General features: G+C 42.5%; 1 protein-coding gene across 1 annotated transcript in view; it reads right to left on the bottom strand.

Annotated features, from left to right (window-relative positions):
* The window catches only part of MTNR1B (melatonin receptor 1B), a 32,127-nt gene extending 14,295 nt beyond the window's left edge, over window positions 1-17,832 (bottom strand). Inside the window, exon 1 of the mRNA XM_062020380.1 lies at window positions 17,603-17,832. Within this exon, the coding sequence (XP_061876364.1) occupies window positions 17,603-17,813 (211 nt within the window). The 5' untranslated portion in view covers window positions 17,814-17,832. The remainder of the gene's footprint in view (window positions 1-17,602) is intronic.
* Window positions 17,833-23,740: the final 5,908 nt, after the last annotated feature.

The raw sequence follows: 23,740 nt of genomic DNA, 5'->3' as shown, positions 1-23,740 counted from the left end.
TTTTAAATATAAGGCTCAAGATATTACAGAAGATATTAAAAATATCTAGCAAGTATGTCAAACAAATAAATTTGTTTCTATTGTACACTATGGCACATACTCAGCACCAGTTAGCCAAGAGATTTGGCTTGCTGTAATAACATGTATCATTTGCTCAACAAATGTTGGGATCACCTCTTATGGAAACTAAGACATATAGGCAGTAATTTCCACTGTGATTTACTCAGCTGCTCTGTGGGGCTTCAGATGAAGGACTCACAGCTACACAACTAGAAACAAATACATGCAAAGCATATACATGCAAACTAGTTACCACTGCAAAATGGAATAAAATCTAAGCCCGTTATTCCTGCTGTATACTTTTAAAGGTTCCTATGTCCAACTCCCAGACACAGTGGGGGATCCTAAGACAGTCTTGTAATTCTGTGAAGTGGGATTTGATACACTGCAGTATGTATAGTATATGGGAACACCTAATACGGAGAATACTTAGGTTGACAAGTTGCTGATGCTTCTAACATTCCCTGGAGTCATTTCATTATGATCTTCCTTTCCCTTCTATTGTTTCCTATTTCATCAAGGAAGAGAATAGATGATACTTGATGAAACCAGCCATTATAATCTTTCAGTGAAGAAAAGTCTTACCCTTTTTGTTCTGAGCTTTTGGAAGGCCTCATCACTGTACATGCACAGGGAGATGAATGTCTTCAGAAGCTGTTGTCAGTCTGTGCCATCTGCTTCTTTTGGAAACACTGACATGATTCATCTTATAATGATACTCATAGGTTTGTAAACAGCATGTAAACAGATGAATAAATAAAATGCTTTTACAGAAAATGATGGTGTAGTCTCTTCTAAAGTATTGTCCAGCTCCTGCTTCAATTCAATACAAAGTGTATAAAATCCATTTCCTGAATTAAGGTCTTTTTTGAGAGCTAGCAAAAGCCTTGCAAAATGATTAGACAAAAACTCTGCTCTGTCTGGGCCTGTGAGTCATGATGTTGGTGAGACAGTTAAATGAAGGGTGATAGGTATGGACATATAACCAATTTAACCACAGAATCATTTGTTGTTGGAATTGATCTCTGGAGATCACCTAGTCAATTTCTACCATTCAAAGAGGGGTCAGCTACAGCAGGTTGTTCAGGGCCATCTCCAGTCAGGTTTTTTACTATCTCCAGCTATAGAGGCTCAACAGCTTCTCTGGGTGACTTGTTCTAGTAAGAAACAGGTATATAGGATACTTACTGTTTTTGATAGGGAATAAGGGGCAGATGCTGTTGATTTTGCAACAGATGAGGTCTCTACATGATTTACTAAATAGAAGAGGATATCTAAGATCATACCTGCTACTATGTAGGTAGAAAAAAATTACAGTTCCCAATGTGGATTAGAGGAGGTTGAGCTTTGTTTTATGCTTATGTCTTCAAATTCCTTGTGGCAGCAGAATCTAACAGCCTCTGACCAGACATAATTGTCTGAAACAAACTGAGAATCTGGACCAACAAACATTTAGAGACCTGAGAAACTAAGGGTGGAGTGCAGTGAGGACTGCACAAAAAGAAGAGGCACCAGATCGCAGCAAAAAAACACTTCTAGAAACCAATTCCCACTGGCTTTGGCAAGGCCAGATTTTCCCTTCCTATCAGCTTAACCAGGTTGCAGATTCCTTTTGCACTTGCTACTTTGATGATCTTTGAGCACTGTAAACTGCAACTAGACATTCAGACCAGCTCCTTGTGGGAGTCTGCCATGGGTTTGTGTGGAGCCGTTTCTGGTAATGGGGAAGGGGCTGTAATGGTAGCTCCTGTAATAAAGATGCCCAAAACTTTCCCCAGCTCTAAGTCTAACCTCTGGAGCTGAGCAAATTGAGCACCTCTGCCACCATTTTTTAAGAAGAAGCCAGAAGAGGAGAGCTGTTCTTTCTTGGAGGTGGTGGAAGGAGTTGGAAGAGAGAGAAGCAGCCATGAAGTCTCCGAGGTCAGCAAAGGAGAGGAGGAGGTGTGCTGGAAAACTGATCCCCTTGCATCCCATGGTGAGGTGAGGCCTGTCCTCTGCAACCCACAGAGAGCAGTGGTGGAGCTGAGCTGTGCTGGCAGTTTGTGCAGGACCCCAGGGCAGAGGGGCGGCTATGCCCGAGGGGGCCGTGACTCTGTGAGGAGGTGGCGCTGGAGGAGAACTTGCCTGGAGTTCTGCTGCTGTGGAGGAGACCTACACTGGGGGAGTTTGTGAGGAGCTGCAGCCCCAGGGAAGGGCTCATGCCAGAGAGATTCCTTAGGGACCTATAGGATTCCTGTAGAAGGGACCCTGTGTTGGAGCACAGGAAGAGTGTGAGGAGTCCTCCTTGCCTGAGGAGGAAGGAGTGGCAGAGGCTATCTGTGAGGGACTGACCACAACCCCCATTCCCTGCCTCTCTGCGATGAAGGGAAGAAGGGAGATGTGGGAGTAGGAGATCTTGAAGTGCTGGTTGTATTTTCCTCGTCATCCTACTCTGATTGTGCTTTCTGCATGTTCTGTTTCTAGTTGGTAGTAGATTAAATTGTTCTTGTTTTTCTTCCCTAAATTGAGAAGTTGAGTCTGTTTTGCCCAGAACCATAACTGTTAGTGAGTCCTCCTTGCCCTTGTCTTGATTTACAAGGCCCTTGGTGATCTTTTCTCCTCCCATCTCTCTGGGGCCTTTGCTATCCCACGGAAGGTGGGGGTGTGTGTGGGGTGAGCAAGAGGCTGTGTGGTGCTTCGTTGACAACTAAGCTTAAACCATGATAGAGTCCTAGCTGTTACCCAATTGAGGGACCTGGTAGCTTGTGGTCCAGAAAGAACGGGGTGACTTCTGTCTGCATTAAGTACCAAGTCACACCTCATTTACTAGGTAAATACACCTGCAAATTGGATCAAATCAATGTAATTTTTACTAAATCAGGCTCAAATGGAAACTACTTTTGCATATATTACATGAGAATGTTTTGTTTGAAGGTCATGTACTTCACTATTTTATTTGCTCTCCATAAGCAGAACAGATATTCTTGCTTCATATTTAACCAGGAAACTGATTGTAGCTTTACAATCTTTATGGTCTTAGCCTACTAGGTGTTTCATAAATGAGAATGACTAAAGAACATTACATTGTTTTGAGATTGTCTAACTAAAAGCATAATTAAAGGACCTCAAATTAGTTAATTTTTGTTCAACTTTGTAGTAACAAATGTCCAGCACTGAAATTAGACTCTTGATATTGTAGTTAATGTTTCATACCTCTGACCATAATCATAGGTTAAATATTGTTTTCTAAAACTATTTCTACCTGCCTACCAGTAGATCATTTTTTTCTAGGCAAGTTAATATGGTTAAACCATCTTTTTACAAGGTCTGCTTCAATATCTGACTAACATTTTACATTTTTTACTTCTAAGGACTGCAAAAGGAAGCATAAAAAAAAGAGGAAATCTTGCTTAACATGAAAACTAATTCAGAAAACAATGTTGTGCATGGATTCTAACCCCAACTGTGAATCTACTAACAAGTATATTTGCAGTCACTTTAGAGGTCTCAGAGGCAGACTTTGTGTCTTTGAGTAGAAGTGCTTTACATTTCCATAGTGAACAGTCACTTTCTGCCACTATATTTTATGCCAATGAAGTACCTGGAATATGCCAGTGCATTACCTGACTTTTTACAAGGAATTTGAATGTTAAATTTTCTTTTTATCATGACCTCTAATGTAACAAGACAAAGGCCTATAAAAATACCAGTCCCCTATTAATCAAATACTTGTTGCACTACCTAAGTATTAGGCCTTTCTATTTAACAGAAAGTTCTTTATATACAGCATTTTCTGTCAGATGACTGTGCTGATGTAACTGAAGGTGTGGGAAAGTGTGCTGCTGCTTTGTTTTATATTTTGGAGAATTACATTTATGTTTCAGTTATGAGTTGGATCTACTGATGCAGAAGATTGATGAGAGTTTACCTCCCAAGTGCTTTCAGCAGCACTGTATACTGCAAATAGAGAGTTCTGTCAACACAAACAATTGTCTTCCTATTATTTATCAAAAGACTATCCCTTGCTGAACAGATGACATGTGACCAAAGGCTGAAAACATATTTCCAGCTTCACTTTCTTTTCCTGTTTGGTCTATTCCAAATTGGAGCAATAAAGGAATGGAAAACTAGTGGCAGTAAGCAATAAAAGACCACATAAAAGGCACAGGAAATTTATCACTTTTGAACACACGGGCACTGAAAAAAAGCAGTATTTTCAGAAATCTGGATGGGTCAAAGCTCACTATGCATCAGTAAGGCAGTGCTGTAATAGAGTTCTGTCAATTATATCAAATGAAAATCTTTCCACCTATACCTGCATTAAACCACAAGTTTCTTATGGTGAAATGTGGTGTTGTGCTAGAGCCTTACAGAATCACTATATCACACTTCTAGGTTGGAAGGGACCTGTAGAGATCATCTAATTCAACCCTTCCTGCTCAAGCAGGGTCAGTGATAACAGGTTACCCAGGACTTCCTCCAGTCAGGTTTTCAGTTTCCCAGAGATGGAGACTCCACAATCACTTCCGATATTTAACCACCCACACAGTAAAAAAAAAAAATAATATTGTGTTCAGATAAAATTTCATGGGGTTTAATTTGTACTTGTAACCTCTTGTCATCTCACTGAGCACTTCTGAGAAGAGTCTGGCTGCCTTTTCTTTGCTCCCTCCCACCAGGTATTTATACACATTGATAAAATTCCCCCTGAAATTCCTTTTCCAAGCTGAACTGTCAGAGGTCTCTCAGCCTCTCCTCATATCAGACCTACCACAAGCTCCTAATCATATTTGTGGCCCTGTAAGGGACTCCACTACAGTAAGTTCACATTTTCTGTTCACTGGGGAGCACAGAACTGACACAGCACTCCAGGTGTGGCCTTACCAGTGCTAAGGGGAACGATCACTACTTCCTTGACTTGCTGACAACACTCTGATGCAGCCCAGGAGGGTGTTAGCCTTCCTTGCTACAAGAGTGCACTGCTAGCTCATGACCAGCTTTCTATCCACCAGGACTCTCAAGTCATTTTCTGCCAAGATATTTTCCAGTTGGTTATCTCCCAGCATATATTGTTTCTTGGGGTTGCTTCTCCCCAGGCACAGGACTTGTTGAACTCCATGAGGTTCCTGTCGGACTATTTCTGCAGCCTGTCTCCATCTCTCTAAATGGCAGTGTGACCTTCTGGCCTATTACTCACTCCTCTCAGTGTTATATCTTCCGTGAACTTGCTGAGGGTAAACTCTGACACATAATCCATGTCATTAATGAAAAAGTTATTGGTCCCAGCATTTACCTCTGAGGCACACTGCTAGTGGCTTGCTCTCCTGGATGATTTGCCATTGATCCCATCCGCCCTGGGCTCAGACATTCAGGCAGTTTTAAATTTACCTCACTGTCCACTTACCTTATCCTTACTTTGTCAGGTAGTCTATGAGGATGTTATGGGAGAGAGTGTCAAAAGCTTTACCAAAGTCAAGGTAAACATCCAGTGCTCTCTCCTCATACACCAAGATAATTATGTCATTGTAGAAGGCTATCATGTTAGTTAATCATGACTTTCCATTTGTAAAGCCATGTTGATTACTACCAATCACCTTCTTGTCTCTCATGTTTTTGGAAATGGTTTCCAGGATTAGATACTCCATCAACTATTCATTACCTTATTAATTAATCAGAGGTGGTACCTTCTTATAGCATCTTGCAATTTTATTGACTGCTTGTCTTACAACCATTAATTAAGTCAAACTTTGCTTAAGTTATGACATAATAAATCTAAAAAGCAGTAACCGAGAATCAGACACTAATTGGAAACATGTCACATATTCTCATAGACCGAGGCTACCCACAGGCTTGTAATCCTGTCTGGAAAATAAATTATACATGAAATTTCTGGAAGTGTTGTGGAAGGCATTTCAACTCTTCAAAGAAGTTTTTTTTTTGCCTCAGTGGTAATGGCAGTGGTTGGTGGCAAAATATGAAATATATAGCTGCATCCCTTACAGATTCCAAACTACTTATCTCTCAGTCCTTTGCAGATGATTTTTACTTACATTTCATGAATGAAGCACTGGGGATGTCAAAGATCATAATATTTTATCCAGATGAGAATGCAGGATCGGCTTTGCTGGAGCTTTGAATATTGTAGTCAGATGGTTTAGTGCAATTGCCTGTTGGTTATCTGGCTAGTTACCTGGTTTAGTGTAGCTATCAGTGAAGTCACCAGTTTTATCTGGTAGGTAACTACAGTTTAACAACATAGTTACCTGATCCCGGTTAGAAAGCTTCAGGAAAGGTCATCTTTTTGCTTCAGAATGTACACAAATTCTCCTTGAGTGAAGCACTTCACATCTGTTTTTTGTGAACAGAATTGAACAAATTTGTCCATAGGTGTAAAGTGTGTGTTGTTTCTGAACAGCTTGACACCCAAAAGTTCCTTGGTTTGCGAACACTTTGGGAAATCAGTTATTTTCATTTAATGTTTATGTAGAAGTGCTAACCCTTTCTGCATATCTCTGTATTCAGTATGATGGGTAACAGCCACCATTCTTAGCAGTTCTTGCATGCAGTCCTTAAGCCTGAATTCGGCCTTGTTCACAGCCTCAGTGAATGAGGCTGAAAATTCCCTGAGCATGAGTGGCTTCACTTCATATCAGTGTGGTAGTAGTTGCTGTGTAGTTTACTACATCAGAAGGAGTTTCCTGAGGTGCTTTTAAGAAAACCAAGGAATTAATTTTTACATGAGACTCTAAAAAGGATGACTCTATGTTTTTAAAGGATAACAAGAAAGAAAATACAAAGGTGTGTTAAAGTTACTTGCTCTCTTGAATTTGCAGACCTGGAGGTTTGTTTACGTGAAGATGGAAATTCCAGCTGAGATCTTGTGTGAAACTTTTCCTCTGTAACAACCCCAAAATGACACTGTGCATTCCCATGAGTAATGCCTGATTTCTAATGACTTTGCTGGAATGCTCAGCCTCTTGAATATATAGATTCTCAAGAGTCTTAAGAACCCTAAGTTGTAGTTCACAGAGAGGAGAGATAGAGTAGCTCCCAGTTGGCACACAGTGACAACATCACCTGTGTCTTGTCTTGTCTTGAAGCAAAGCAGCATGTTTTAGGATAACATCCTTTTACTTGTCAGTCGAAAAGCTGAATAGAGTTGTCTACTTCTAAGAACATCTTTAAAAAATCCTAAGGACTCCAACAGTGATGAACTTTACCGTGGGCAGGATTTGCACAGCATGAGGAGCTTGAATAGACACCTTTTTTTTCTTTTTCCCAAAACAACTATGCAGATAATATTCAGTAAGCAGAATCTTTGTATTTGAATTAAAAGTAGGAAATAAAAATACCTACATTTATTAATTTACATATTCATAGGTGATAGCCATCTGACATAAGGTCCTTCTCCCTATTTGAACTCAAATGAAATGCTATCTATACTGAGGTAAATGGAAAAATTGCACTGGCTTCAGAATGAGAAGATGCTGAGAATTTCAGGCAGGATTTGAGAAAATCTTATAGAGACATGAGCATGACATTTACAGTTCCCTGTCTTTCTTTTTTTTTTTTTTTGTAGTGATATATTTTAAAATTTGATGCTAGCTCTGAACTTGTAATTAATTAAAATAATTATATTTACAAGGCTAATGTGTTAGGCAGGTGTTTTTCCTGTTAGTCAAACTGCTAGCTCCAGTGGCTCTGTTTTCTGAGTGATATTTTCTAAGAACAATTGTTGCCCTTGTTGTGCAAATATAGCAATTGAAAAAAACCAGATGAACAGATATTCTATAGCAGAAAGATGACAATGTTTGTGCAAGTGACACGTAAAATTATTATAATCTTCACACAGGTATTAAAACATTAAAACGTCCTTAAAAAGCAACAGAAAAAAATAGTTGTTTTTAATTCAGACATAATTTAAGTAGCATTTCTTAAACAATGTCATCAAATATTTCTATAATTAAGAAATAATTTTTAAAGAATCCTAGCAATCAAGATCCTATTAATTCGATAAATGTGTTTAGGCTGTTGTCATGGCAAGACATGGCTGCCCCACATGCAGCTGAAATGTCTTGAAAATGCTGACTCTGTGATATAGTTCAGTCCTTATCAGTATTGAGATCAAAAGTAAACCAGAAGATTCCAAAGCAGTTACTGTTGTCAAGGAAGACAATGTAGTTGCACCCACGGTGATTTAGACATATTTCTGTTAGCTTCTGCTGTCAGGAAATGTGTTCCATGCCCATATCAAGGTGGGTGTTCAAAAACTGGAACAACCACTGAGACTGATTTTGGGGAAGATTACCATAGCATATCTTACCTTCTGCAAAGGAAAAACTTTGTTTTGTTTTATCAGCTCAGGATAACACAGCTGTTTTCATACATATTCTTTGGAACAAGGTAATGTACTTGGCAGTCTATGTCAAGTTACCAATATGTGCTTGCAAAGCATAACTTCTAAGAAGCTAAAATCTGGAGCACATATAAAGACACTGGTACTCAAAATAGATCTGGAGTAGCAGAAGAATTTACTCCTAGAAGCAGAGAACAGGTTATAACTGATTTAATGAGATGAATGTTTCTCCAGTTTTTGGCAACGTTAGCCATTATGATTTGAACACTCAATACGCTCACAGAAGAGCCAGTAGTTCTTTTAATTTTACCAAACTTCTGGCATCCACAGTTTACTTAGTGTTTGAGAAAGTGACTTCCATTTTAGTATTCTCCATTTCCAGATTATGTTGAGAAGGTCCTTGGTCTTTCGATGATGAAAGGTGATTCAAATCTATCTTCTCTAAGGTTAGCCATTATTTTATAAAATGTCATATAAAACTGTCTCCTATTGCTCTTGAATAAACTGTTCATCTCTGTAGGATGCCTTGTGATGCAGATTGATAAAGAAGTTATTTTTTCTCCTTTACAATGTTTCTGTACTCCTAAGTTTCTCTTTCAGTCTTTTAGGATGATAATTTCCTCACTTTAAATTCTACATTCTCTAGATTTCTTCTCATCTAGAGCATTCTTAGGTCTCTTTTTCCAAATTTACTTGCAAGGTTTACTTCCTTTCACTGAAGGATATTTCCTTTGTTAATTTTCCTAATTTACAAATGAACAACAGTGGCTTTTCATTTTGTCTTCTACTTTTGGAACTACTAATAGGTTAAGAAAGTTTAAAATTATTTTATAAGTAACTTTGAAGATTTATTTTAACTGATTACTGCTTGAACCAAGTCCCAAGGAAAAGAAGATGGACTTGGTGATGAACTTATTCTGTTTCCCCTACAAGAAAAGAAGCATAATTAGAAGGATGACATGAGTCATAGACACATGACTGAATGAGTTTAGAAGTGCTGTAGAAAGACTTGAGTATTGATCATTTGAAGGTATTCTTCGAGAAGGGTTTTCATATCTTTATGGACAGACTTCACCTAAGCATATGGGATACCAGCTTGCAATCCAAGCTGGCAGAATGGATAAAAAGAACTTGAAACTGAGAGATGGGAAGAGAGCCTGGGGAGGAATCATACAGTTTCTTCATTTAGCATCCAGGGCAGGGGGAATTTTGGCTTCAAGAAGGTGGTGGCAACAAATATAGAAAACAGGAGCTCAGATACTGAGGAGTTCAACTAGAGTGGTATTAAAAAGCAGTACAGTCAGTAAAATAATGGAAGGAACCTATGCAACAAAATAGGGGATCCAAAACCAGTGAGAAATTCAAATAAAACTTTATGGAAACAATTTTGATAGAATTCAATTGCTCCAATCATCAGGGAAAAGAGGGACAGGGAAGTGCTGGAGAGAGTCCAGCACAGGGCCACCAAGATGATCAGGGGAATGGAACATCTTTCATACCAGGAAAGGCTGCGGGAACTGAGGCTGTTTAGTCTGGACAAGAGGAGATTGAGGGGTGATCTTATTAACATTTATAAATAGCTAAACGGTGGGTATCAGGAGGTTGGGACATCCCTCTTTTCTATAGTAGATAGTAACAGGACAAGGGGTCTCCTTCTTTGGAGGTCTTCAGGACCCACCTCGACATGTTCCCGTGTGACTTGATCTTGGTGGACTTCTGTTTCTGCAGGGAGGTTGGACTAGATGATCTCTAAAGGTCCCTTCCAACCCCTACCATTCTATGATCCTATGATTCCATGAAAAGAAATATTAAGGCAAAGGTGTATAGTCCTCAAAAAAGGAAAAGAAAATAAAAAAAAGATGATATCTTGGTAAAAGTCAAAATTACTTTGGGGAAGACTTGTAAAGACATTGTGCAGGGAAGTATGAAGAAACCTGAAGTAGGATGAGCTCCTCTCTGCAGCTCCTCATATGTAAAGGAGATAGTAAGCATACTAATAGCTGTTGAGTTCTGGACATATACCCAGTAGATTTCTTTAATACAAAGTCTATTTGCAACATACCCTGGCCAGTGTTTTGATAAAGAACAAAGACATCACTGAAGAACCTGTCATACAAAATATGATTGTCTTGAAAGCAGATGACATTATCTTGTTTAAATTGAATGGAGAATAAACAAACAACATAACTAAGAAGAGAGTTTGCATATTTTGATAAATAAAAGAAGCTAATTAGGAAAGTGAAGTCAACTGTATTGAGGAGCTTAGGGATTTGAACGCAGAAGAAGCTTGGCATTAAAGATACAAAAATGTTCTCTGGAATTTGCATCCAAAACAAAGAAAAAATGTAAGAAAAAGTTCCAGATCTAGCTGCAGGAAAAATTGTCTCAGCAAGGACACCACAAGCAAGAAATGAGACTAGATGGCACAGGAAAAGATATGTCCACTGAAGACAACTGCTGGAGAAAACCACAAATGGATAAAATGGGAACTGACAAAACACCTAAACTTCATTGGCTTTGCAAAACCTTGTAAAATTAATAAAATATCCTTTATCACAATAACAAAAGGAAAAAGGAGTTACTGGAGGAGGGGGAATCTGAAGATCAGCTTAAAATGGCTGCTGGTCTGAAGAAAGATTTTGCTACAGTTTTTGATAAGGACAATAATGGTGGGCTTGGGGGCAAACAGGCTACCAAGTGTGGGATTAACACATCAACAATAAAGCAAAAATCTCAGAGAGATCGTATATATTTGATGGCAGGAATTTTGTAATGTGTTGTCTCAGAAATAGTGTCATGGGTTCTGAAAGGACATTGAGCTATGTGTAAGACCTCTAAAAAGAGGCCAAATGTGTTCTCCCATCCTCACTGCCAGGAAAGAAATGTTGATTTCACTCAGGCTGTGGCATAGAGCTTGGCTCCTACCTGTGTCCCAAAGAGCTGGTTTGCCATGATTTGCCTCCAGCTGTGTTGTTCTCACACTTTACTACCCATTTGCTCCTCCCTTGCTATGGTGCTGGCACAACTGCTGTTTCTTTTTGCATGAATGGTGCTAACAGTAAGTCAGAAAAACAATTAGAGAGTAATGAGAAAACTAAAACAGTGTTGACACCTCTGGAAGATTCTTTTGTCTACCATAGAATATGTGCTCCCATGGCACTTGTATTTAAGGTGGCAAATCAACTGCAAAGGAAGAATGAATTGAGAAATCTTTGGGTTGCTTAATCTCATCTTAATTGTAGGCATGGCTGCAGAAACCAATTTGGAAGGAAAGGAAAATTAAAGATGTAGGTAAAGACAAATGAAATAAAATTCAATATGAGCTTATACAACTAATCTCATAATCTTTATTTAATAAAAGTTGGACTTGGACTTTCTGTACCTGGGAGGTTGCTCTAAACTGATCTAGCCTTGGAAACACATATGGTAGGGTACCACACACAGTCTGTTTCTACCACTTCCTGGATGGTGATGAAAGAAAATTGTTGGACTAGAGGGAGACAATCTACACTGAACTAATTTCATCTGATTCAGAAGTATTATGTCACAAAACACAAAGAGAACTAATGAAATTTTGTGCTAATACAAAGTTGAGAGACCACACTGATATAGGGAAATTTTAAGATCTCTTTTTTTCCATTGAGGACTAAAAGGCAGAAAATCGATAGAGTACAATAACATGAGGTATGAAGTCAGGTGCTGAAGGAATAATTGTATGGACTGAAAAGAGAAAAGAAAAGCTGCACTAGAGTAAAATAAGTCTCCAAGGCATACCAGGCCATTTTGTCCATCCGCAGAAGGACAGAATGGAATAGAATGTTGATACTGTATTCTTGCAGGTATGGGTAGTACTTCACCTGCGTTACTCTGAGCAGTTCAGTTTTCTCTTGTTCAAGACAGATTAATTCATCTGAGATAGGTGAACTGACAAGTCTGGAACAGTTGAGTCAATGAAGAGCCTGGTTAAATAGAGGAAAGTAAAAGCATTTGGCTTGTTTACCATGAAAAAAAAAATAAATTGAGAGCTAAATATGTGTCTCCATGAATGTGGCACAAGAGTTGAGATCCACAGAATTATAGGGCTTGGAAGGTAGTTCTCACCAGGTAAAGAAATTATCCAAGTTCAATTACAATAATAGTTCTACAATTAAAAGTATCCTCTAAATTAGCAACTAATAGGCACAAAGTTAAAATAAAATTGTTTGATCTGTAGTGTTATTATAAAGAGATAGAAGAGCTTTAAGTGTTAGGCTCAATGAACTTTTATGAATGTTGAAATCATGTTCACATGAATTTCTTAGTATTGAGGAGCTTCAAGGCTAGAGATCCTGAATGTAAAGGCCAAGCACACAGTGCTCCAAGGTTAGCAAATCCCTGGATTCATGGTTCAAGAAGTCAGGAATACAAATACTGGAAGCGTAAGAGAGGGATTTCATGCCTTGCTCATCAAAATACATTCTTGTCAGCATCACTGCTGATGTTAAAAGACAATTTCACCAAGTGATTTCAGGACCCAGAAAGCACATTGAGCACTTCAGCTGTATTGGTACCTTTATTTTTGTACATCAATCTTATTTAGATCTATATGATCTCTTGGAGTACAGGTAGTGAGGAGGAGGAAAATGTGCCAATTTAAAAATAGATTTTGACAAGTTACTAGAACAATTACATGATGACTTCTGACATCATATGTTGATTTCTTCTCACCTAAAAGGAGGTGAATACATTGACATAGTCCCTCTTGATACTATTTGGTTTTACTGGAGAGAAAAAAATACTTCTATGGACTGAATCGTGTCATCCTAATGTCAAAAATAAGTTACATTAACTAGGCCCTGAAAATACTTGCTTTTCTCCATTAAATATAAAGAGAGCTCAAGTTCAGAAACAACTATCTCTACTATAGTCTTCCAAGAAATGAAGTCCACCTCAGGAGACAGATGTCCTCTATCTTAGTGGGAAGGAATTATAATGGGGGGGAATAATGGAGAGAAAGCAAAATGGCATGGCCAAAGAGATGAAGAATAACTGAAAACAGCATATAACGATGGAGAAAACATGCCCTCATCAATATCACAGAAATGTGGAGAGAAGGCTATGAAAAGGGAAAAAACATGGAAAAAAGAGTACAAGACTTGGTTATATTGCCCAACATGTTTATTTGGTAGACAGAGGAGTACCACAATTACAATTCTATGTGCAAGAATGTTTATTTTTCACAGATGCACATAAGAAGCATTGACCATCTCTACAGCCACACACGGATTAAACAGAACAAAACATGCAAATACACTCGTGTTCTTACATGTAAAAGAAACACGAATCTTCATTTAATGTGTGTTGCAACAGCACCTTGCTATTTGAATGGAAATCAGAGTCTCATCATATTACATTAGTTGTTATATATAGAAAAGAGCAGAGAGAGTGAAGAGAGTTGACACAATGCACTATCACTTTCTGCTAATGTATTCTTTGGCAGTGCACCAAGGTTAATATTAGGACTTCTGCCAAAAGTCAAAGGGTCCCAAATTCTCCCTACTCTTTGAAATTATATTGAGTTAATGTGCCAAATTCTCACCTCTTGCTGATTTTATGTTGGCTTTAAGATGAATGAAATACAAATGGTTTGCTTTATCTCTCTCCTGTGAGAGATGCCTTGCCAATTCCCACCTTCTGAACTGCTTCCTACCAGGTTCTTACCTCAACTCATAATGTTATGGTTATAGTTATGGCTATACAAATGTATCCTGAAATCCATAAAAGTATCTATTGGTTTTGATTTACTTGATATAACTTCAGGATACTTGACCATCCAGCAGTGGTTGCTTAGCACATGTAAACTCTAGCATTTCAAAAGTTAAGCACTTTAAAAGCTGCCTTCAGCTGGACATGCCTAATTGAAGACACACAAAATCAATAGTCCCTTCTGAAAATTCAGAACATATTTGACATTTCTAACAGAAAGACAGGCTAATTTATTTTGTTATTTCCATAGACAAAGTTTTATTTAATTTTGTAGTGTGTTGGGCAAAGTTACTCCCTTCCCAAATTAGAAATTATAAAACCATTAATTTCTGCAAATTAAATCAGTTTTAGAGATCAGAAGTTGCTCAGCCTCTCACAGAAAGGCTGGGTGCAGTTATGTAAGACAAGCATGTTGATTCATACCAATTATGCTCTGAATTACTTGGAAGAGCCTTCACATATTTTCCCCTCCCCCCTCCAGAAACGAATTTAAATGTGGGAAAGAGGCTTCTGTATGCTACGAAACAATCCTTCTGTTGTAAAGCTGGAAAAATTCCCACTGTTTAAGGAGTGAATGAGCAATCTCTAAAAGCACCAATCCCACCCATTCTCCACTTCTCTCCTGCTGAGCATTACTTACCAGCATAAAGGCTAATGGGTCACTCCATATATTTTTCCTCATATTATGTAATGACATTAAGATAGATTCACTTTTGATCATGCTTACATTTTAAGGAGAGTGAAACAATTATATGACTTGCAATTATTTGATTCCTCTGTAAAGCCTAGTGTTGAGAAATCATCAAACAAAATAAGCTAAAGCCCTGCTTTGCTTTCTGAGGGGAAGATGACTGTTCTAGAGAAGAGGGCAGAGCTGTTCAATCTATTCCTTATACACCTGTGGCTTTTTTGAAGTCCCAGACTCTCATTCCTATCCAAGACAATCTCTCACTGGTTTCTTCAAAGATAATTGAGTATTCTTGGTGATATAGCACTTCCTTTTTTCCTTTAGTCAGCCAGACCCCCTGTCTATTGTCACAACCATTCCACTAGTTTTGTCTTGTCTCTGACACCCCTTACTACAATTCTAACTTCATTCATGCCATTTTTTTCCTCAACATTTCACTTTCTACTACATCCACTCCCCTTATGAGTATGAACACACCAATTCTGGTTTACCTAGAAAGGAAAATCTGTAAGTTCATCTGCATCCCTTCCTTGACAAAGGCCCTCCCAAGCACTGCTTTAGCTCTCCACCACTTCCCCTGTCCTTCCACCACTTCACCCACATCAGTTTGCAGTCCTCTTCAACTCTGCTCCCTGCTTAAGATTTTCTCCGAAAAGACCTCTGTGAATGGTGACCAAACTATCCTCTTTCAGCTTCATCCCCAAGAGACATCTGTCCCTGCTGGAAAACCAAGAACTAGCAATCTAAAAGGCATTTGACTTTATGAAGATTATGCAGAAGCAACTCCCTGCTGTTCTTCATGGTACTTAAAGATGAAGAGACCCTTGGGACAGGGTGTGTGACATTACATTAAGGACGATCCTAGAAGGAGACCAATTAGTCGATATTTGAGTTAGAGAGGACCACCACATCTCATTTCAACAGTCTCAGGACGCCAGAGAGCACTTTGATCAGCACCGTGAAACTTAATTCTTCCAGGCATCACTTCCGGTCCGAGCCCTCCCCTCTGCTGCCGTTTGAACGAAGGACACACTTCAGAAGCAAGCCCCGCTCTTGCTCACCCTCGGCCGGGGTTCGGTGCCTCGGCGTGGCCGCGGTCCGCCCGCGCTCACCGGAGCCGAGGGGGCCAGTGGCTCTCGGGGCTGCAGGTGGGAGGGTGTCCCTTTCCGCGCCTAGCCCCTCTCCACTCGCCCACAGCCCGGGGCTACTCGCCGCCCACGGCCCCCGGTCGCGGAACGGGGCTGCTCCGGCTGCCCGCACTGCTGGTGGTCACAGAGGTACCGGTTTCCCCGGCTCGGCCGCGGGTAGGGCTTCGCCGAGCTCCCTACGGCTCCGCTGCCGGCTCGGCTCCCTTGAACGTACGGCCCAATACAAGCCGAAGGGCTGCGGGCGGTGCCCCGGGCAGTCCCCTCCTTCTTCCCTCGCTCACCCAAACCCCACTTTCAAACGTCCTCAAATCCGGCGGTGCTCCGGGGGCTGGGATCTCTCAGCCCCACCTGAATGGGACCCACTGACATCCCTCGCCTGCCGTAAAAACAGGTAATGATTAAGGAGAGAAGATCCCCTCCGTTAGCTGCTGTTGTTCTTAAGCATCATTTAAGCTTAAACGAAAAGCAAACAAGTGCCTACTTCCAGTTGGCAGGAAGCCACTGCACGTGGAACACGACAGCACCCGGGAAGGGACAGCCATTTAAAAACCTCAGACACCCCTACCCGCCCCCCCGGGAGAAACAAGTCAGCAGTTCTCCGTCCTCCCCCTGCTGAGGGAGCACCCCGCTGCCTCCGGGCTGCGGAGCTGAACCCGTGGGACTGAGCCCGCTCGGGATGGGGCGCTGTGCTGCCCCGACTTCGCTCAGCTCTCAGCAAAGTTTCGTTACCCTGAGCTGCGTGTGCACCCCCATCTTCCAGACCCAAAGAAGTGAGCAGCTTCGGGAAATGCTGGGTGCTGTAAGAATTGTAACAGAGACACCATTATTTCGGGGGTAGCAATACCCAAGAGCCTTCCGAGTGTAGGTGTGCGAGGGCAGCCGGACCCGCATGCGGTGGGACACACGGGAACCGCATAAAGAGCTTGCTTGAAGGCAAATCCGAGAAGTCGGTGCTAAGCACAAGACTTTGTTTGAGACACGTGTAACTAGCCCAGCAAGGCTAAGGACAGCAAATAAAATACACGCAGTCACGTTTCAGCACAAAGGAAAACTATAAACACGGTTCAAGAAAACCACTTCACTTTATTTGCTGCTTCGTGGCTGAAGGATATTCGGTGGGGATACAAGGGAACAAACGATTTCGTGAAAGACTGTGGTGAACTCCGCTGAAGACTCGAGCTTGGGCTGAGCCGCCTTCCCAAGCGCAGCACCTGAGCTCCAGAGGTATTCTTAAGCAAGTTTTAAAGTTCCTTCTTTCTCCGACTGTTTTGGGCGCGCTCTTTATCTCCCGTATTTTAGTCGGATGGCACCGATTCTCTCATCAGTAGCTCCATAGAGACCGCACAATGCCTGAACGACCTGCATTCCTCCGGTAAGGGTTGGGGCAGGAAAGAGCTCGGGCTGAGGGAGCGCGGGCGCGGAGGTTCCCGCACAGAGCACAGGACACGCACGAATAGACGAGGGCTCCTGCCCTCCCCTACCTTTAACAGACGACCCGCCTGGGCTCCAGAACGGGGCCGGTCTCCTCATGGTACCCTGAAGGGGAGGCGAGGGTGCCCACGGGGCTTCAGACGCTCCCTACCACCTTGCCGCCGCCGGGACGGGTGCCGGGGCTCGAGCCCTTACCTGAGTTCCTGAGCTTGCGGTTCTTGAAGACGGAGATGATGACCAGCAGGTTGCCCAAGATGTCCACCACGGTAGTGAAGATCAGCACGCTGGAGAGCACCGGCACCACCCAGGCGGGACGCGGGGCACCCGCCGCCTCCCGCTCCGCCAAGCCGAAGCGGCCTCTCCCGCCCGGGTCGCAGCAGTTCCTCAGGGAGCCATTCTCCAGCATCGCTGATCCCGCCGCGGCGCCCCCGCTGACTGCCCGCGCGAGAGGCCGGGAACCCTTTTAACGGCCGCGCCGGCCGCGCGGCCCCTCCCGCTCCCCCGCGCGGCTGCCGGGGCGGGGCGAGGGGCGGGGCTACAGCCCGCTCCGGCGGGCAGGGAAAGCCCAGCGGCGGGCGCGGCGCGGGGCGGGCGGCGGTTGGCGAGCGCGGCGCGGGGCGGGCGGCGGTTGGCGGGCGCGGCCGTTGGCGGGCGCGGTGCGGGGCTGCTCGGGGCGGCGCGAGGCGGGCGGCAGTTGGCGGGCGGCAGGTGGCCGCGGCGGGCTGAGGAAGTCGCGGGCGGCGGGAAGGCGGCGCTCGGTGCTGAGAGGCGGGAGGCGGCAGCGGCGGGGAGGTGCCGGGGCGGGGGCGGCTGTGCTCGGTAATCGCCGAGCGTGGCTGCAGAGCCCGGGAGGCGAAGCCCCCGCTCCCTCAGTACCGCTCCCGGCAGCAGCCCCCGGGCCCGTCTGGCTGCAGGCAGCTTTCCGCCGCCAGGCTCGGCCGGGACCCTCCACCTTCCGCGCCAGAGAAACGCGGGCTGTGTTGGGGTTTTTTTTCCCCCAAGCCTCACTCCACAGCTTCTCTACCCAGGGAACTTCCTTTGCCGTCCCACCTCCAAGTGCTCGGTGCGCCCCAGCGGGTTTTGCCACTCCACTCCTTCCTGTAGTCCAGGCTACAGATCTGAAGCAATGTTACACTTCACATTGCTGAGGCCTTGGGCTTTGCGTTTGAACAAAACAGTCTGTTAGGCCAAGGCTACAGACAATGCCTGTGGGAAGACGCCTGCAAAAGTCATGGGCAGGACATGTTTCAAACTAACATCAACATTGGAAAATATCTCGTCAGAGACCGATGAGCCTCACCAGCATCTCCGGGAAAGTGATGTAATGACTTATCCTGGGTTCTGTCTCCAGGCATTTAAAGGACAAGAGGGTCATTAGGAGCAGTCAACATGGCTTTACCAAGGGAAAGTCATGTTTGACCAACCTGATAGCCTTCTATAAAGATGTAACCAGGTGGATAGATGGTGGTAGTGCAGTGGATGTGCTTTATCTCAATTTCAGTAAAGCATTTGACACCACCTCCCACAGCATCCTCACAGCAACACTGAGAAAGTATGGGCTAGGTGATCAGGTAGTGAGGCGGATTGTTAATGGGTTGAAGGGAAGAAGGCAGAGTCTAGTTGGAGGACCTGTATCTAGTGGAGTCCCTCAGGGGTGGGTGCTGAGATCAGTACTGTTCAATCCATTCATGACCTTGATGAGGGAACAGAGGGCACTGTCAGCAAGTTTGCTGATGATAGTGAACTGAGGGGAGTGGCTGACACACCAGAAAGGCTGTGCTGCCATTCAACGAGACCTGGACAGGCTGGAGAGATGGGCAGGGAGAAATCTAATGAAATTCAACAAGGGCAAGTGTAGAGTCTTGCATCTGGGGAAGAAGAACCCCATGTACCAGTACAGGTTGGGGAATGAACTCTTAGAAAGTAGGGTAGAGGAAAGGGACCTGGGGGTCTTGGTAGGCAGCAGGATGAGCATGAGCCAGGAGTGTGCCCTCATGGCCAAGAAGGCCAGTGGGCAGTAGATCAAGAGAGGTTCTCCTCCCACTCTACTCTGCCCTTGTGAGACCACATCTGGAACATTGTGTGCAATTGTGGGCCTCTCAGTTCAAGGACAGGGAGTTGCTGGAGAGAGTTGAGCACACAGCCACAGAGATGATGGAGTGGAGCATCTCCCTTATGATGAAAGGCTGAGGGTGCTGGGGCTCTTCAACTTGGAGGAGACTGAGGGGTGACCTGGTTAATGTTTACAGATATGTAAAGGGTGGGTGTCAGCAGGATGGAGCCAGGCTGTTCTTGATGTTCAGTGATAGGACAAGGGACAACAGGTACAAGCTGGAACATAAGAGGTTCCAAGAAACACAAGGAAGACTGAAGCATCTTCTGTATGAGGAAAAGCTGCGGGAACTGGGGCTGTTAAGTCTGGAGAAGAGGAGACTGAGGGGGGATCTCATTAATATTTATAAGTATCTAAATGGTGGGTGTCAGGAGGTTGGGATATCACTTTTTTCTATTGTATCTAGCAACAGGACAAGGGGAAATAGGATGAAACTGGAACACAAAAAGTTCCATTTAAACATAAAAAACCCCTATTTTACTGCTTAGATGAGGGAGCCCTGGCACAGGCTGCCCAGGGAAGGTGTGGAGTCTCCTTCCTTGGAAGTCTCGAACACCTACCTGGACACGTTCCAGTGTGACCTGATCTAGATAGACCTGCTTCTGCAGGATAATTGAACTAGATGATCTCTAAAGGTCCCTTCCAACTCTTACTATTCTATGATTCCATGAATTTCTTCAATGGCAGGGTGCACTGGAACGGGCTTCCCAGATGGGTTGTAGAGTCTCCTTCTCTGGAGACATTCAAAATGCACCTGGACCTACTCTTGGCAGGGGGATTGGACTAAATGATCTTTTGAGGTCTTTTCCAACCCTTAAGATTCTGTGGGTCTGTGATACAGAGGCAGACAGTCGGGCACTGGTGGACTTCACTCTGAAATTAAGTTTGAAACATACAACTTCATTTGGGATCCCAAGGTGACAGATGCCATCTGCTCATTTTCGTTAAATAAATGCGATGCCTGTGACAAAGGAGGACAGGCCCTGCACGCCTCTGTGCCTGGCTTCCAGCATGGTTGGCACAGTTATCAGGTGCCATTGACAGAGCATCAGTGGGTTCACATAGCATGTGGTGACAATTAGGGCTGCTCACAGTAAACACAACTCGGAAGGGTTTTATGTCCTACTTTGCATGGTTTTTAGGCCAAGGAAGCCACACTGGATCATTATCATGCTTCCAGGTTTTAAGAATGATGCAGGAACTACACACCTGCAGAAGAGGTTAATGTCTTCCTATATTGTCTCTCTCTTTGTGTATATTCAACATGGACAGGTATGCCCCATAGTTTCTTAAAAATTAGATTTTGAGATAACCTGCCTTTTTTAATTCATTTTGAAAAATGAGGCAAGTGTCTGTCCTTTCTAATGGCAAATAATTTATTAGGGCTCATTGCTGCTTTGAGACTTACCTCTACACAAATGTGCAGTAGTGTAATCAAAATACTACAGATTACCTTGTGGACTTCTTTTTCCAAAATAAAATAGTTCATTGTTGTTCAGTTTAACTGTATCCCTAGTCAATTTTAGATATACTAAAGTAGTCCTGGTTGGAACGTACATAAAAGTGTGCATGAGGATTTTTGCACTAGTCTTATTTACACTGATTAACAAAGAAATTGTCAGGCCTCAGATGCTTTCTGTTTAATATAGGCAGTACGTAAGGCATCGTGATCCTTTTCAAACTACAGATGGAGTTATCACAGCTTTGTGGCTCGAACCAGAGGTCTGTCTTCTGAGAATTATCGCTCCTGAATAGTTATTTGGCAGTTCTGCCATAGGAAAGTAATAACTGCACACTTGACAGAACATGTTTGTTCTCAATGGAAGCAGAAGTTTGCTTCATTTTTCTTTTTCCAGAAGTTTAAAAGGAAGTTTATCCAGGGAAATGCTTATTTTCTGTATTCATCAGTGCAAAGAGGGGTTTTTCGCCAGTGAATAGTAATCTACCTCTGAGAAGAGCTTTTGTGTTACAGTATCTCCTTTTATCTACCCCTTTTCCAGTTTCTCTTTCAGAAAGTTGGTATTCTTGCTGCCCATTATCTATGTAGTACTCTAGTTTTATTGACTTATTATGGAAAACTTACAGATATTATCATTTATTTTCATGCCTCAGGCTGTTTCTGGGCATCTTTCCAGAATCTGTATAAGTGCTTTTAGGAGAAATGTACCATTTTGTTGTCTGTTATTACTACAGGATTTATCTCTAACTGTTTGTCAAAAGCTTAAACTGTCCCTGAGCATAAATGTAACTTTTCCAGGTAGGCTTTGCTCCTGGCATTCTCCAGGTTTGCAGTTTGTCTGCACAGGAGGAACACTACATATTTTCCCTGCCACACACAATTGTTATGTATCATCACTCATTTTGTTTTATAGCTCCCAAAAGTGTGACAAGTAATTTAGAGAAAAATTAGGAAGCTACGGCCTGCACTTGGCCTGAAGTATGAGCCTGATCCAAAATGTGAAATAAAATAAGTGTTGCTGGCTTTGTTACAACAGTCTGTCTTTGGTGGCTGCACTGGCATTTGGCAATAGGAAAACAAGTAGGTAGGAATCAAAATGGTAGCCTTTCTGCCTCAGCAACCTGTAAAGGGCAAGTTCTTCATCTCATCTGAGTTCCCACTCTCTTCGTTTTTATCAGTAGCAAAGGTCTGAGTTATTATTCAGAGTTATCTATAAAAGGATAAGGTTAAAATGCTGATCTTATTTGCTTTTTAAAATGATTGATTAAACTGCATTAAACCATCTATGGATGTTCTTGCTTAGCTTTTTAGTAGCCTTATTTCAAATTAACTAAATTCTCTTTGAAGGTGAAATGCATGTTTAAACCTATTGATTGTTATAGTTAATATGAAACAACTCTTTGTTGCAGAAAGCACTCCATCTCAAAGAAAAGGATGAATTCTTCACAGCTGAACTGGTAACACCTTTATATTTTCAAGTTTGGGGAAATTTTCTTCTAATTGTTAGTCTAGGAAAGGTAAATGTTCTTTGTTTCTTTTTGAAAGCAATCTAATTTTTCTAAAGCAAACTGTATTTGTGTTTCAAGACCAGACCGGGAGTTGCCTGGATGGTGAAACAATCAAATATTCCATGCATGGCTGTGCTGCCAGAGGCTGCACTCTCTTGTTTGCCATTTTTTGGTTTTGCTTTGTTTTTTTTTCCCCTCTTTCCATTCTGAAGATAAATGTCTGCTTCCCAGAAATACATCCATGCACTTTGTTTTCTATGTTTTGTTGATTTGATTTCCTGAAGGGACTCATCTTTAATTGGTCACGGAAGTCAGAACGTTTCATGAGCATGAAGCAAGTCTCAGGACAGAGGTTCCTGTTGGTGAAGTCTCTTGAATTTAGGGCATTCCACGGGAATAGAAAAAGAAATTACGTCTCTTCTATGTTGGTTATGGTGGCACACATTTCTACAAGCAGCACACATTTCTATAAGACCAAAGAGCACTTAAAACTAAAATCCACAGTCTCCAAATAATGTTCTTTTAACTGTCTCAGTCTGAGTTGTCAGCAGGAGCCGGGAGGTGATCATTCCCCTGTACTCGGCTTTGGTGAGGCCACATCTCAAATATTGTGTCCAGTTTTGGGCCCCTCTCTACAAGAAGGACATGGAGGTGCTGGAGAGGATACAGAGGCAGGCTACCAAGCTAGGAAAGGATTTAGAGCATGTCTCATGAGGAACAGCTGAGGGATCTGGGGCTGTTTAGCCTGGTAAAAAGAAGGCTGAGGGGAAACCTAATCACTCTCTACAATTACCTGAAAGGAAGTTGTAGCGAGGTGGGGGGGTCAGTCTATTCTCCCTAGAAACAAGCAATAGAGCAAGAGGAAACAACCTTGAATTGCACCAGGGGAGGTTTAGGATGGATCTGAGGAGGAATTTCTTCACTGAAAGGGTTGTGAGGCATTGGAACATGCTGCCCAGGGTGGTGCTGGAGTCACTGTCCCTGGAGGTATTTAAGAGACTGGTGGATGTTGCACTTAGGGAAATGGTCTAGTGGTTGATAGGACTGGGACAAAGGCTGGACTCAATGATCTTAAAGGTCTCTTCCAGTTGAAACCATTCTATGATTCTATGTTTCTGACTGTTTTACAGTGAATACCATGGCAGAGGGTTAAGTTTGGACTGCTATACCACTTCCTTTTCTATCTAATTTTGGTTTTTAAAAAATAGTTCTCTATATGGTTTTGAGTCAACTTGACCCCAGCCACTGTTTAA

The sequence above is a fragment of the Colius striatus genome, chromosome 1, assembly GCF_028858725.1.
Source record: "Colius striatus isolate bColStr4 chromosome 1, bColStr4.1.hap1, whole genome shotgun sequence".
In the NCBI taxonomy this organism is placed as follows: domain Eukaryota; kingdom Metazoa; phylum Chordata; class Aves; order Coliiformes; family Coliidae; genus Colius; species Colius striatus.
The sequence above is the reverse complement of the archived record's forward strand: the minus strand, read 5'-3'. Positions and strand labels throughout refer to the sequence as shown.